This window comes from Chelmon rostratus, chromosome 18, assembly GCF_017976325.1.
Source record: "Chelmon rostratus isolate fCheRos1 chromosome 18, fCheRos1.pri, whole genome shotgun sequence".
In the NCBI taxonomy this organism is placed as follows: Eukaryota; Metazoa; Chordata; class Actinopteri; order Chaetodontiformes; family Chaetodontidae; genus Chelmon; species Chelmon rostratus.
The window spans coordinates 9,795,619-9,812,365 of record NC_055675.1 but is presented as its reverse complement, the minus strand read 5'-3'; the positions used below and the strand labels follow the sequence as shown (position 1 = coordinate 9,812,365).

The following is a 16,747-nucleotide window of genomic DNA, read 5'->3' as shown; positions in this document are numbered from 1 at the left end:
CATGATGTCCTCTGCTTGGTTCTCATCCAGAGCGATGGGTTTTGAATTCAGCTGGTACGTCGCTGTCCAGTTTACAGATCACCTTGTAGATCGCTTTCTTCCACGAGGGATCGCAATCCTTTCCCATTGAGATGGCAATGTAAAACTCTCGCAGTGTAATCTCAGCAACCTCCAGGAATCTGTCAGGCACCTGTGAATCCACAGGAGATTAAAGAGATTAACATTCAGAGCTTTAACACACATACTGTTGATCCTCCAACATCCAACATGGAGGGGAGGAGTGGTAGATTGGGATTTAACATAATCAGAATCTGGCCTGGCCAATCAAGGTAAGTAACAAGTTAAAATAGAGCAAAGGGAATATGATACACTCAGAACAGTAACAAATTGCATCACCTACAGCACACACAACAGCTTTTATCTTTCTCTGCTTTTTATCCCTTCTTCATATGAACACCATGTCTTTCAGTCACTGGTCACTTTACAAATGAGAGTAGGGGTGTTGGTTCTCCTGCACACTTTCAAAGAAGAAAAAATAAAATGGCCTCAAATATTATATCTCAAATATCGAAAATGTCCCTGCCTCTAATATTGCCAATCCTCCCTGAAAACTACAACCCGACCAAGAAAAGAAATCTGATAAAGATATTATTACTTTCATTTATACAACTCCATGACAGATGTACATGTCTGATAAGGCATATATTGTTATATACTCTTCTTCATGCATTGTTGAAAAATAAACATGTCTTTGGCATTTCTGCTCTTCAGTTTCTTGTTATCTGACACAAATTCTAAACAGTTCAACCCAGAGTCCAAGGGGACGTTTGTGCCAAGTTCGAAGAGCTTCCCTCAAGGCGCTCCTGAGATGTTGTGGTCATGAGAATGGCATCGGAACATGACTCCTATTTTTATCAAGGTGGCAAAAAGAGAAGATCTAAGTGACTTTGAAAGAGGGTTCATTGTTGGGGCTGGGATGCCAGAAGCTTTTGCAAGCAATTGCTGCCATTTTTCAGGGCACGTCTGCCACTGAGTGAAAGCTGTGCGCCTCATTAGAAGTCCATCTCTGTTCAGTCCAGTTAGTCTTATTATATGCTTATAGAATTGCAGCACCTGGTTATCTGCTGAGTGGTATTGGCTGCGGCTTTAGACTAAGGTAGTGTTGCGTCGTATGGCTCCACAGTCATCTCACAGTTAGATTTCCTCCTCTATACATGTCAGTCTCTCAGTGTTCAGATATACCAAAACTAACTACCAGGCTGACTGCATGCATCCCAGGTTAAAGGTATCAACGTTAACATATTCCTGACCTGTGAACAGTCCCTTTGCCATGTCAGCAGAATTTATTCTTCTAAAACTCATCTTCACATTAGTCTCACTGTCACTTCTAACTAATGTATTATTGTACATTAGATTTACTGGTTAGTAGAATTGGTATTAAAGCTCTATTACTATATGTTAACAATGTGTCAGTCTGTGTGAAAGAGCACACATGTCAACTGGTTAATATGTTGACTGACTACATATAGATACATACACACACACACACACACGACACAACCTGAGTGTTCGCCACTGTTGATGCTCCTCATGGCCTTTGGAAAGTAATACGATCACATCAGACTATTTTCTGCCTGTGTTTACTAATGCTTGGCTTAATGAGGTTTTATGGTCAACCCTTATTCCAAAAAAGATTTTCAAAAACCCCAGAATGCTTTCATTGTGTACAGACGACAGTTTGATGAAGTGTTCCTGAGCCCATGTAGTAAAATACTTTATACCATCATGTGTTCAAAGTGGTGATCCTCGCTTGTGGATGCTCCTTTCATTCCCAATCATGATACTATCACCTGTTACCAATCAACCTGTTTACCTGTGGAATGATCCAAACAGGTGTTTTTGGAGCGTTCCACAACTTTCAGTCTTTTGTTGCTCCTGTTGCAACTTGTTTGAAACGTGTGACTGCATCAAATTCAGAATAAGCAGATATTTACAAAAATCAATGAAGTTGATGAGGTCAGACATGAAATATATTGTCTTTGTACTGTTGTCATATGAGTATATGTCAAAAAGGATCAGCAACTTATTACATTCTGTTTTATTTTTACAAAGCATCCCAACTTTTTTAGAAGCAGGGGTTGTGGACTGAAAAAAACAAGAAACTGGATGAAACCTGAGACATCCCAATGCTTAGCTCATTGTCATGTGATTAAATTCATATGTTGGAAAGTTTAATGAAAAGAATTAAATGTAAAAAAGAAAATAAAGAAGATAGATTTCAAATATTGCTGACCTATCAGAACCCAGCACCTGTATGTGCTTAAACATGTCCTATAGCTAACAATAGACATGTGTTGCCTGATTATAATGAAGCATGCCTTTAAATTCTTCTAGTTTGTTTTTTACCTCAGTACTTCGTAAATAGCATACATTACTGAAGCAATTCACAATTTAATATCACCTGTGTATTCTATGACCTACAAAACATCAGGAAGACTTATATTTACACAAATCCTGTAACTCTCCATTATTGATTTCTTTTCAAATTAAGACCAATTACAAATGAGGAGCTGCAGATGCAGGGAAGCGAACAGATTAGAAAATCATTAAAGGTCAACACACTCACATCCAACAAAATCATGTGTTGGTCCGCACAGGACCAAAATGAGATCATAAAATTACTTCACTTACATTTTTTTTTTTTTTTGTCCATTCAGAGCAAGAAGAATTACAGTGTGTAGCATCAGTTACCTGGAAGTCGTTGGCTTTGTTGTAGTGCATGTTGAGAGTTCTGAAAAGTTCTGATTCTCTCCCCACAGTCAGACCCCTCACGTCGGCCACTCCTTCAACGAGAGCGTGTCGGGCAAACTTCTCCATCTGGATGTAGTAAAACTCCCTGAAGTTACTGAACCACTTGATGAGCTGAGAGGTGATACAGCGCGTGAACTGAGGACAAAACCGAAAAACAGGTAAGTGAGATGATCAGTGTGTGAAGTTGGATGTAATGTACTTTGTCTTTATGTGAGAGAGAAGCTGCTAAATGTGTTTATGGTGTACATTTAAACATATAAAGCAAATAAACTATGAATTAATAGTATTTTATCACATCTCTGTGTTGCCCATTTTACACATTTTGTGTTTTTCAGACATGCAGTAGTGATCCTGATCAGATTGCTTGATTATAATACTGTTGACAAATAAAAAACAAAAAGTATTGACTTGTGTGGAGCTGATTCTTTATTCTGTAGTGACGGAGATGCTTTTAGAAAGCATAAAACTGGTTTGAAAACACTTTCATGAACCTCATCATAAAAGATGCAGTTTATTAAAAACCATAGACATTTTCCGACTGCTTTTTGATTTAGGCTGAAGATTTTCACTCAGAAACAGCAAGAAATATGTCTGCTTGAATGCAAAATAAAACAACTTTCCCAAAACTATGATGAATGCTATTAAAATTACAGTGGGGGAAATAAGGTTTCGACACATGAAGCATATTTCTAAAGCACCTATTCACATGAAATTGAGACCAGACATCAGTATTAACTGATCCATACAAAAAGGTATGTGAAATGAAGTGGAACGACGCAGGAAAAAAAGTGCCTGATTGCATTGATATCTGTGCTAATTCCAGTCAGCTGGGTTCGTGCATGTTAGGTTAGTCTTTCCACTCTCTGAGAAAGGGTTACCCACCTCTGAATGCAAGCGAACAAATCATTTGTTACCAAGCTGTCATGCAAGAAGCATCTTATGATTGGTGGAGGCAAAGAGCTTTCCTTTCTTCACAACTGTTATGCAACAGAGCAATGGCACTGGTTACAGAAGGTTTCTGTTAATTATCCACAACTGGAAGGAACATCCGACTATGCACACGAGCTCCTTGCAAGATTTCCAGCCAGGCAGTCCGAAAGTTATTAAGCAGAGCAGCCCAAGAGCCAAGGAGCACTTGAACAGAGGTCCAGAAGACGGAGACCTACAGTGGTAGGTAGTGGTAAGTCCAGAGGTGGAAACATCGCAGTATGGGGCCGGAAGATGAATGGACTCATGTACGTGGAAATTCTTGAGAAGAATCTGTTGCCGTCCACCAGAACGATAAGGATGAGATGCAGACGGACCTCCCAGCAGGACAATGATCCGAAACATACTGCAGAGGAGACTGTCAACGGGTTCCAGAGGAGGGAAACAAAGGTGTCAATCACCAGACTAAAGCCCAATAGAACATTTGTAGAAGGAACTGGAGATCAAGATTCACCAGCGGGCAACCCCAGAATCTTCAAGATGTAAAGACTCTGTGGAAGAATGGGTCTAAATCCACCCTGACCACTGTGGGAGATTAGTTTCTTCATACAGGAATCATCTTGCAGCTGTCATTGCACAGAAAGGCTTCACCAGCAATATTAAATACATTAGTTCAGTTAGCATGTTCAATACTTTTCCCTGTGTCAGATTCAAAAACTTTACTACTGCAGGCAATAATGGAAAATTGTCTTCTGCTGTTGCATAGCTCACGTAGAGATGTAATAGATATATTTTAGAACATCAAAAGTACAACAACAAATGAACATCATTCCACTTTTTTATGAATTGGACTGTTATGATTTCTTTATCTGTGTAGGTTTTTGTAGTTATGTCTGGTCTCAATTTCATGTGAACAGCTGCATGTGTTGAATGAAAACAAATGTTGGCGCATTGAATGCATGCTTCCTACCATGTTAAGTCATGTTTTGTAAATATAATCCGTTAAAATGACACACATGTGCGGAAGACGATTGCTGCTGCACAATATTGCGAGCGTTTTCTCACCTGCACATCGTGGAAACACATCTTCAGTACAAGTGAGCTCGGGTAGCGAGTGTAGAAGAACATAAGCTTTGCTTTCTTCAGATGATTTGTGGTTAGACCCTCCTAAACGCACCAGTGTTGAGGATAAAACACACATCCTACGCATAGGAAACACTATGACTTAAAGAGGCTGGAAGCATTTCCTCTCCGAGGTTTGTGACAGAATGAGTCGTTATTTGGACCTCAAATAGAAAGGGAAAGAATTCTTACTTTTATCTAGCAGCCACCTCAGAAGCCACAATAAGGAAAGGAATATATATATATATATATATATATAAAGGCACAAGAGAACATAATATCAAATATTAGGCCACATCAAGCCAGAAACTTGTGAAGGATACGTTCAGCATGTACAGGTTATTCTTCACCAGGCGATTGGACTCAATCTTGACATGAGGGAGACACAGGCTTTGCAAAAGCATCGGATCCACTGGCACAGGACGAGTCTGTGGGCTTCTGACAGATCTGGAGTTGACCTTTGATCGCACTTTCACAGAACTCCACTGTGCGTCAAATGTTTCATACTTTGCTTGACCAACCTCAGAGCATCCGGCTTGCAAGCATCTGAGGGCGTGCGGACAGGCGGCGCGGTGATTCTGTTCTGACGGCTCTTCTTCATGCAGAGCAGAGTCATAACTGAAGGGGATTTGAGGCTTGGGACGATTGTGAGCTCTTGATCTGGACTGGAGGATGAACTTGTCGACCTTTTCCAGTCGAGGCTTTTCAACAACCAGAGATAGAGCTTCGGTTTGAACATGTGGGACTTGCATCTCTGCATTCCCACAACATGAAAGTCTTAATTTATTATCTTTGCAACCTGATGACTGAGGCCTTTCAGTCTCTACATTCCTCTCGTCATTTGGTGACATCTGAAGAAGCGGCAGGCTCTTGAAAATTGAGTCAACGCTCCTACTGACAGCTCTGGACAGTTCGTACTTTAAAACATCTGCCATTAGCTTTATTCTCTCAGGTTTGGATTGGAAGTAGTTCATCAGCTTCACCTTCTTCCATCCCTGATGTTTTCTACTTGAGCTGCTCTCAAATTCACTGTATGAATCGGCACATGTGTCTCGTGGAGATATGTCGGGAGGATTGTGCCAGGTGGGACATTTCTCTTTGTTCCCACTGTCTGTATTGTCAGTTACTCCATCTACACGGATGAACTTTGTTCTGGGCTGTCTGAGGTGCTGATGCTGACACTCAGGCTGCTTTCTTGTCGTCTGGTTGTGACTCGCGCTGCCAGATCCACTTCTTTTCTGATGTAAAGGAAGTTCATGAATCCTTTCATTTTCCTGCATGCCAGCTGACTCGTCGTGCTGATTTGCCGTCACGTCTGTGCAGTGCATACCAGGAGAGCTGGTCATGCCTTTGATGATATTTTCTACTCTGGCACGCTTTGCTCGATGACCACTGTTCAAGTTCCAGCCATGTTGACCACAAGAACTAGATGCAGGTAATGGATGACGTCTTGTGGACGAATGTTCAGTGTCTCTGGACGGATTGAGCTCCACCTGGCTGGGACAGATCAAACTTGAACCAGCGTCACAGCTGCTGTAATAAGAAATCTCCGGTAGCATTTTTATGTTCTCCCTGTCTTTGTGCGAGGTCACAGAAGCACCTGACAGATCTGAATTGGGGTCAGGTTGAAAAGAGGAGAGGTGCTCCGCTGCGCAGCCGTCAAGGCAAATGTTGCTGGAAGGATACATACCCTTGCTCCAAACACTAGGATTCATGCTTGTTGGCTTGAAAAAGACATCAGTGAAAAAAGACTATTATTAATTATATAATGAAGGTGTTATAAGAAATTAAAAATCTAACTGCTGCATGAAATTGTTGGAGGTATCACAGTAACAATGAAAACTTGGGGTTTTGCACAAATATGGAGCACAAATATATAGTAATAAAATAAAATAAACTGTTTTTTCTAGCTATTTATTTTGTTTAAGTGAATTGAAATACATTTCAACTTAATTTTGCACAACTAGCAGAGACACCGTTTTGCAAAATGTTTCAAACAGTTTTTTCACTTTCTTTTAGCGTATGATGCTTCATCTGACTTCTAAATTTCTCAGTTGCATCTTTTAGCTGTATTAGTAAATATGAAAAAATTCTCAATTTAAAGGTTGAAATGACAAAGTAAAATCTGGTGCTCAGATTATCAGAACAACAGAGTATTATACAACTCACCTTTTGCCTGGAGAGGACCCGAGGAGGTTGCAGGTCTGGAGCTTGCAGGAGAAGCGGCTCAATTATTTGTACTGGTCCAGCGAAGAGCCCCTCCAAAACGAGGAGGTGTGGTCTAATATCCGACCTACTCCATCCCCACCTGCACATAATAAAATAAATGCATTATTTGAACCAGAAAAACACCGTTAATAAACTAAGAGAGAGTTCCCACTTCCAATCATACCTTTTTTCTTATCCTTTTTGGATGTGGTCGTTTCTGTGAAATTAAAATCAATTGCTACCTACTGCGGAAAATGGTACAATCCTGTTTTTTTTTTTTAAATGATTTTTTTTATGGTATCATTTGAAAGATTCCCTTTTATTTCAGTATAAACTTAATGTGTATCAGCCTGTAGTTCATGATGTTCAGTCTGATTTTTATCCAGTCCCAGCTCCCTGTGCCCTGTACTCCCGTACCCCCTTCTCGGCCCGTAGTGGTTCATTCCATCGGACCGCCCCGGCGCCAAGGAGCAGCGAGCTTCCGCACCGCTCCTCCGCCTGCTGTCAAACGATATATCCGCAAGCCAGCGCCATGCTATCGCGCTCTAGATGTGTATACCGGACATTTGGCCGTTCTCTGTCAGCGGTGAGCCAGGTGGGTGATCAGTGAATTGAGCCTGTGTATGAACTCTGAAACGGTTTGGACTGATTAAAACAGGACCCTGCTAGCTGTTAGCTAACATTCAGCAGACGTTAGCTCGTCCCGCAGGGCCTCACCTACCAAGGACAGGCGGACCCTGACAGCCTCGGAGACTGTTAGTGAGCTCAAGTTTGAGAGGAGGCTGATAACAGTATCCCATTTACTGTCTGACTGTTGAACAGGAGTTTTAGTTCAAGGTAAACGCCGCACTTAAAAGTTAGCTTTAGCATTTCATAATATGACTAGCGAACAAGCTAAGGAACCACTACCTCTGTCCTCTTTGAGCTTTATTTGTGTCTACTTTCTAAAAGTTTCTCCAAAACTGACTTTACAGGCTCATGTTGGCGTGTTATGGTGCCGAGGGTTTTTAAGACAGGTTGTAACTTAGGTGTGTGAAGCTGACCTGACAGAAATAGCCCAAGTTATGTTCGACATGCATGTGTCCTGAAGGGATAACATGGCTTTGACCTCACAGGTCCAGCTGTCTTGTCGGTGCTTTGAGCGGGTATTTAAGCTGAAACATGGCGGTAATAACTTGAGGGTGTTACCAGCATTGATCTGTTCTTCCCAACTTCATGGAAACTGTGGTACTAGTGTTGCTAAAGTGTTTATGCCTGTATGAAGGTCTCGACAAATACTCAGTTGCCAGTTTATTAGGTACCCTTGGCTAAATGTCATGCAATAGCAGCTCTGCAGTGAAGGTTACAGTGTTCACTTTTTGTTAAGAGTGTTAGAATGATGTTGATACAACTACAGTCTTTGTGGTGGCTGCAGTTTGTGGTGCTGTTGAATTGTACTGCATTGAGCTGCAACGATTAGTTGAGAGCTTTGGGTTGTGGACAAAACAAGTCATGTAAGGATGTTATCTTGGGTTTTGGGGACACACCGATCAATATTTTTCACAATTTTCTAACATTTTATCGGCCAAACAACTAATCGATTAATGAAGAAAATAATTGAGAATGCAAGTATTTGTTAGTTGCGGTCCTAGCTTTGCTATTCCAACAGGTATTTCCATTCTCTCGCAATTCTGTCATACAGAGCTACAAACTACAGCCACCAAAATGACCATACAGGTGAATCAATACCTCTGAAAACTCGACATTATGACCTTCATGAAGGTGTACCTAATGAATTGCGTGTATCACTTGGGCTGCAAATAATGAATGTTTTCATTATCAATTAGTTCAGGTTTGGAAACTGGAATTGGTGAATGTTCTCCATTTCCAATATAAAAAATATTTCTGATTGAATGAAGTGATTCAGTTCTTGAGAAAATGGGTGAGATTTATTGCAGTGTTGTTGTAAATTATACTGCATTACTTTACACTAGCTGTACCTAATAACCTGCCAACTGGGTATCTGTAATGGCACAAAAGATTTTCTGAAAATTTGTCAAAGAATCCATCTAGAGTTATGATAAAGGAAATCCTTGATGTGGATCAGACTGAAAAAGGTAAAACATTATTATTTTTGTACGCTCGATCCTTCATGTTATTTAATCAACAATAGTTGTTATTGTGAGTAAAAAGAAACTCAAGTGACTTGGTATCTGCATGCGTGCACATGATTTCATCAACTGCAGATGATTTGGTCCATTTCTTGCAACTCCTCCCTGCAGTGGTATCCCACATCATTAGTTTTATGTTTGGATTATAACTGACACCACCAGATAAACATCTGTTTAAAAGCAGCCAGAACTAGACAGGCTTCTTGACCAGAGGCCCTGCCCTGAAAATACCAACATAAATGACTCATAACATACAGCAATGCAGCACAGTTGGCTTTACAGCGACCTGTTTTTTGGCTCTTTAAAATCCAGTAGTCCAAGGGAAAGTTGAAGGGTTGTTCGAATATTATTTTGCATTGAGCAGAAACAAATAATCGTTTATCCGGGTTTTTGAAAAGTAAAGCTTTTCAGAGTTGTTTATGTTGTGCAGTCCTGCACATGGTGTTGGTGTCTCCCCATACACCTAAAAATCAGTTAACCTCGGTGTTAGATTTAGAGGAAGAGCAAGCCGTGGTTTGATTGAAGGTAATTAATGAAAATCACACTCATGTGATTTTATAAGATGCTGTCAAGATCACAGGACGCTCACAAACACCAGATATAACTGATTTTTTTTTAAATCATCTTTTCAGGTCAATAATGTCCTCATCCGACAAAGTGTGTCAGGTAAGTGTGCTTCAAACCAAGTAGATTCAACCCTACTGCTGTATTTGTGGACCTCATCAGTGATGTGACATGTAAGACTGCAGTCTTTATTTTATTGCACATGGATAAACGAGCAGAGCAGAATCAGTCATGCTTTTTTTAAATTGCTAAGATGCCGTAGGAGCCCACAAGTGGTTAACTGCAGCATTCAGCAACTCCACTCATGTCTCATGTCAGAGCCTCTGGAGATGCAGTCGTTACAGATTTTGTTGATTTTCTTCTTTCCCTCTGTCCTTTCATCTTAAGGCCTCTCTGTCTGCAGCCGGCTAGCTTACAGGAATTCCCAGCCGTAAGTGCTTCCTCCCATTCCTTGTATGTCTTTGAAGGCACTTCAGTAACCACTGAACTCTTCAGCACAATCATGCATTGTCTCACTTGTTTTTTTTTATTCTTGTCATTCAGATGTGAATTTCCATCATCAGCGAGTGTCTTCCACATCAGATGCTTCAAAACATCCGCTGCTCACAGTATGTATTGCAGCAATTCTCGACGTTATGTACTGACATCAACTCTGCTCAGTGTTCAACTTACGGCAGCTGTGTTGTTTTCGTGCAGGGGATGAAGTAGTGACAGTCAAAACTCCAGCATTCGCAGAATCTGTTACAGAGGGGGATGTGAGGTGGGAGAAAGGTTGGTATAAAACGTCAACCTATCATTAGTAAAATATTGCCATAATCTCAAAGGCGGTAGTGTCCTGTATTGTATTCCCAATGTTGAAGTGCATGTTCTTTCATTGTTTACCTTTCAGCCGTGGGCGACTCAGTCACAGAAGATGAAGTGGTGTGTGAAATTGAGACTGACAAGGTGTGAACAAGAATGACCATCAACCTAAAACGTCTGATTTACTTAAACAGACGAGGAGAAACTCTAAACTTGTGTGTTTTGTTATTTGTTTTTGCACAGACCTCAGTACAGGTCCCTGCCCCAGCAGCTGGTGTCATTGAGGAACTGCTGGTGCCTGATGGAGGGAAGGTAGAAGGAGGGACGCCCCTCTTCAAACTCCGGAAAGGAGGTGAGCTTAATTAAATCTCGTCATTTTATCACTGCAAATAAAGAAATTTCTTTTTATATGCTGGTGTCAGTGATACCTGCATTTCAGTTCAGTAATACACAATATACATTTATAATGATTTGCTTTAAATGGGAAAGGTCTGATGTTGTCATTTTTAAACGACTGCTGTGGTTTTGTGCTGCTGACTGGATAAAAAAAGATTTAAAATGTGTTGAATTGTGACCCCACAGAAACATATTGAGGCAAAATGTGTATTTTGCATATCATTAGACCCAAATTACATTTGTCCTTTTTTTTTATTTCTGTCCCCTCAGCCGCTGCTGCCAAAGCTGCTCCCTCCCCAGCTGCAGAAGCAACGGCTGCTGCCCCTCTGCCACCACCACCACCACCTCCTCCAGCTTCAGCCCCCACTGCCATGCCTCCAGTCCCCCCAGTGCCAACACAGGCTGCCCAAGCCAAACCTGGTGTGTTTCCATCTCAATCATTGAAATCTACATGCTGAAGGAAGTGTGTATTTGATAAGATGAGAGATAAGATGAAACTTTATTAATCCCCTGCTTGGGAAATTAGGGATTGAGCAGTATGTGTCTGAAAAGGCCACCAGCACTGTTTTTGACTCCTGATGTCACATTCTGTCTCAAGTTTCTGCTGTCAAGCCTACTGCTGCAGCTCCAGCACCAGCTCCTCCAACAGCAGGAGGCAGAGGAGAAAGCAGGGTAACTCACATGTGCTAATGACACACTTGTTTCGTCTCATTCATGTGTTTTGTTTATTACATTAATATTAAAGGACATGGTTCACCGATGGTTTGCTCTCCTTCTGTGCAGGTGAAGATGAACCGCATGAGGTTGAGGATTGCCCAGAGGCTGAAGGAGGCTCAGAACACCTGCGCCATGTTGACCACCTTCAACGAGGTGGACATGAGGTGAGCCCCAGCAGCTCCAGAGAAGCCCATGTCACACTGTGATCATCATGTGATTCATGTTGACTCGAGGGACTGATTCTCTAATGTGTCGTCACTTTGCTTCAGCAACATTCAGGAGATGAGGACAGCCTATAAGGATGCTTTCTTAAAGAAGCACAACATCAAACTGGGTTTCATGTCTGCGTTTGTGAAGGCTGCAGCATATGCTCTGACTGACCAGCCTGCTGTCAATGGCGGTACGGTAACACAGACTTACTTCCACTGTTAGAACTCTGGATATTCTCCTTCTTGTGTTTTCTTTTTCACAAACTTTATTTCCAAAATGTTTTAACTGCAGTTATCGATGATACAACCAAAGAGATTGTCTACAGGGATTATGTAGACATCAGTGTCGCTGTGGCAACTCCAAAGGTATGACTTTTAGCTGTAGAAAACTATATATATATATATATATATATTTTTTTTTAATTAACATTATTTATTAAATAATAATTAACAAATTAATTGACATGTATTTGTTCAGGGGCTTGTTGTTCCAGTGATCCGTAACGTTGAGACCATGAACTTCTCTGACATTGAGAAAGCCATTAATGCACTGGGAGAAAAGGTAAAAAGCTGTGACATCCAAAGATTATTGTATTGTTTCTGCGTCTTTCCTTGTGAGAAACAATCCGTCCTCGTCATGTAAGACTGCAGTGCAATTTTAAATCAAACCAGTATCTGTTTACTTCCATCGCAAAAAAGAGAAAATCCTTTGTGTTGTGCGCCTCAGGCTCGTAAAAATGAGCTTGCTGTTGAAGACATGGATGGAGGCACCTTCACCATCAGCAACGGTGGAGTTTTTGGCTCCTTGTTTGGCACACCCATCATCAACCCTCCACAGTCTGCCATCCTGGGCATGCATGGCATCTTTGACCGACCTGTAGCCATCAATGGCAAGGTGAGAGTTATGTGATATTATCTTATTATTCAACTCCACGTGAGATGTGTAAGAATTACACAGCCATGCCTCTGAGATACATGGACGGACAGTGATCTCACACATTAATAAGGATCTACCTGTTTTACAACATTGATGCTCTCCATTGTGAGCCAACGATTAAACTGCTCTCTGCTTTGGCAGGTGGAGATCCGGCCCATGATGTATGTGGCGCTGACCTACGACCACCGACTCATCGACGGCAGAGAAGCTGTCACGTTCTTACGCAAGATCAAAGCGGTGGTGGAAGATCCGCGAGTGTTGCTTCTGGACATGTGACGTTTCTACCACCACATTACTCTAATTTAAAGAAAGCTCAGTGGCATAAAATGAACTCCATGTCACAGAAAAAGAAAAGAAAACAAAAACAAAAACGCACAAGACGCACAAAATCGCCCGCACAACCACTGTTGTCTTTTTTTTTTTTTTTATCTGTTCAGTCAGACTATGGTGGGACATCGAGGTTGTGTTCCAACACTCCATATGGAGCTTAAATATGTGGTGTGACCTGTAGAGAGTAACTTTAAGTACCTGCAATTATAGTATACTTAACATGGGCCTTAGCTAAATAGCAACAAAGCTAAAAGATTGCCACCATCTATCAATAACCATTTTGCAAAATTAGACTTTAGCAAAGTCACATTTATGTTACTCTTCTTAAAAACTGGCTTGTACAGGCTTAAAATGCTGAAGGTAATTTTTACCCATGCTCTTTCAGATGGACGTATGAAGCAGTAGATGCTCGCAGCGTCCTTGTCACAGTTGTGTAATCGTGAAGCAAAATGGATTTTCCAGGCTACAGTTGGCTTCTTTCTCCCCCTGCTCATTAGTTGGTGCTCCTGAGCCACTTTTTCCACAGCTGGCCCTAACGTAGCTCGCTCAGATTAGTTCAAGATGGTTTTACTGTTGACACAGGATTGAAAGAAGCCCTCGGTTTGCTGCTGGCCGTCGTTACTGGTAACAGATTGGAAAACAGAAAGAGCGACCTCTCTGTCGAGCGCGTGTTTGGAGGTGATTCAGTTCGCTTGTGTTCCTGCTTCGCACAGTCATCCGTCTCCTGTCTTCTTCTTTGACTTTGTGTTACGCCTGCCGTGCTGCAGATTCTTTGACCATCACACTCTCACAGAAAACATTGATCAAACTTATATTACAAACAGTATGTTGTTGCTTTGTGGGCTGTATGTTGGGATGTGTAATGTTAAAAAGGCTCAATTTGGCAGCAGGTTTTTAAGTTGAGCTCCAATGTTGGATTGTCTTTGTACTATCCTATATATCAAATTCTTGCATCTATTTAAAGAAACAGTTTTAAACATTAAACATCTCAAGCGTTTTACGTACTAAACCTTGTCTTGCACATTTACTTTACAAACAGTACATGCTCGGTGCATTACCACAGGTCCAACAATGACGTTGCTGTTACTTGATACATTTTCTGTCAATTGACAAATCCGTTAATCTGCAACAAACCTGGCAATCAGTTGTCTTTTTGAAATACGTTCTGTGCTAAAGTGGAAGAATTTTCCGCTTTCAGCCTCTCAGATGTGAAGTTTTCCTGCTGTAGTTGGTCTTATACAGTATGATCATAAGTTTATCTGTTTAGGTTGTGGATTGTTGTTCGCACGAAACAAGACATTTGAAGATGATGCCAATCAATCATCAGATTCCACATTAGTTGAGAGCAGGCATAACAGTTTCAGCCCAGTTATTGTTTATGCTGCAGCAGAGGAAGTGCTGACCTGAACTTTCATCCTCTAACAGAAATATGACGACGGCAGAATAAAAGCACGAGGCCGAGGCAGGGAACGTCTTCACGGTCAACCTTGGCTGCAGCATTTTATCTTGTGCCAAATCTATTTTGTCTATTTTAATCTTATTTTGCTCGCGAATCCTCCGCTGCAGTTGCGTTCAGTGCCAAAGGCTGATCTTCAAAGCCTCATTAGCCAGCCTACCGCTCGGCTCTTGAGAAGCTCTAAATAATGGGATCATCTCTGACAAAGTCTTAAGGGTTGATCGGCCCTTTCTCCCACTTCACAAACACAGGCTCGAGTGCGTGCAGCTGTGTATGATACCCCTTCAGTATTTCTGTTTACTTTAATAATCACAGGGGACAATGGGTCCTAATGTACGTCTTTGTTTCTCTGCCAGCACCTACACAAATGTCTGAACAACACTGTTTGGAGGAAAAACACAGAATTCATTACGAGAGCACAAAAAACCCAAACATTAGATTACCATGAGAATACTGGAGGTCCTAATGGGCCTGAATACAGCAAACAATGATACAAGGGTTCCTTTAATTTAATTATTTACTTTTATTACCGCTCAAGATTCCATTAGCGCTTTCGAGAACATGCTAATTGGCAGCGTGTGCCAGGGGGTGCATAGATATCTGAAGGGTTTGTTGGCAGGTTTTTGTCTCGTCTTCAAAATTTGGCCAAATCTGTGAATTTCCAATTGGACTGCTCAATAAGATGTGGGTTTTAAGTCTTTGTGTTCATTCAGATGAAAGATGGCCCATTAGAAATTGGCAGCTAGCTGTTTGTTTTCATTAAGCCACATCAGAGAGATAATTTACCTAAATTATTCTGTTATTTTTTCTGTCTTTTAAATAGCTAATGATATCAATGTCATGATATAAAGAACTGAATTCTGATCCACTTTGGAAAAAGTGTGGTTTGAGTTTAAGGTGGTACTAACGTTAACAACCAAAACTGTTTATATTTTCATCCTCACTTTTAATGTAGAACAACCTATAAAGTTTCCTCTGTATGAAAAGTACTCTTCTATGTGTGCACATCCCTCATGAATACTGTCAGGGAGACAGGAAGTCTAAAACTGGATATCTTTCCAATGACAAATGGACTCAAAGGCCTTACTGCATATGTAAGGTGTGGTTTTTGTCATATTTCTGTCTAGATTCAGTTGGATCGTTTGTTGACAGAAAAGCATGAAGTGGCTTCATTAGTCATTAGTCCAGCTGCATAAATATGCTCAACCAGTAAAGAGCTTACTCAACCATGAGAGGGATCCAGTAAATGATAATTATGCAATATGACTGAACCTCACTGAATGCTTGCAAAAGTTTATAGACTGAGACAACATAACTCCTGAGTAATCTAAAAATAACTTTAAGTATTGACACACTGAGCTGAATCACATTATGATTTGCACACTTCTCCCAGAGCCAAAGAACAAATGCTCTAATAATTTATCAGACTTACGTCTCAGGAACATGTGATTATATGTTCAAATCTGTTGACAATTCACTGAGGGAGCTGATTCGGCTCAAAGGTAAAATAATTAGAGTCAGAGAGTCAGATCTATCACCTGTGTGAAGTTATACAAACACTGGCCCAGTGAAAATCCATTGAAGCCTTATGGTTGAAATGGATATTGGCTTTTTCTTATCAAATTTAGCCTTTCAGGGCGTGAATCAGAGCTGAGTGAACCTACATGTGGTATCTTGTGATGTCAGTCATAGTTGATAACCTGTCAAATGACAGACCATAAAGTAAGTAGTGGGGTATGAGCCCTAAAGTTCATCTTGTTTTAAATTTGATCAGCTTTGTTGCTGCTAAATTAGCTCAAATTCAGCAACTCCAGCTCATTATACAGCATTATATCCAATATATTAGGATTGCACGATGAAACGCCGTCAATGCAGTGACTCACTCAGGGCAGGAAATGAACACACACAGATAATGTATAAACATGTAGTCAAATATTAAATTGGAAAAGAATATAAACAGTAAAATAGGCAGTAAAATAGACCACATGGTATAAAAGTAGCACTAAAGGATGAACAAAAGGAAAACTAAAATATATTTACAAGGTATAAGAATAAAAAATAGGTAATATCTGTGTGTAGTGTTTTAATTTGTAGTGTAAATAGACTTTGTTACAGTGAG

The 16,747-nt window shown here is 40.7% G+C and overlaps 2 protein-coding genes across 2 annotated transcripts; one reads left to right on the top strand and one right to left on the bottom strand.

Moving 5' to 3' along the window:
- Positions 1-22: 22 nt before the first annotated feature.
- On the bottom strand, positions 23-6,575 carry LOC121621708 (prospero homeobox protein 1-like). Its single transcript, XM_041958286.1, has 4 exons — positions 5,184-6,575; positions 4,804-4,905; positions 2,752-2,946; positions 23-190 (listed from the first exon to the last, which is right to left on the bottom strand). Exons 1-4 carry the CDS (start codon positions 6,573-6,575, stop codon positions 23-25), a joined length of 1,857 nt encoding a protein of 618 aa, XP_041814220.1.
- A 958-nt stretch (positions 6,576-7,533) lies between these two features.
- On the top strand, positions 7,534-15,632 carry LOC121621879 (dihydrolipoyllysine-residue succinyltransferase component of 2-oxoglutarate dehydrogenase complex, mitochondrial-like). Its single transcript, XM_041958574.1, has 15 exons — positions 7,534-7,663; positions 9,851-9,884; positions 10,170-10,212; positions 10,326-10,390; positions 10,479-10,553; positions 10,672-10,727; positions 10,827-10,935; positions 11,250-11,399; positions 11,578-11,651; positions 11,763-11,860; positions 11,966-12,096; positions 12,198-12,271; positions 12,384-12,467; positions 12,633-12,800; positions 12,984-15,632. The coding sequence occupies exons 1-15, from the start codon at positions 7,601-7,603 to the stop codon at positions 13,116-13,118; spliced, it is 1,359 nt and encodes a 452-aa protein (XP_041814508.1). The 5' UTR covers positions 7,534-7,600; the 3' UTR covers positions 13,119-15,632.
- Positions 15,633-16,747: the final 1,115 nt, after the last annotated feature.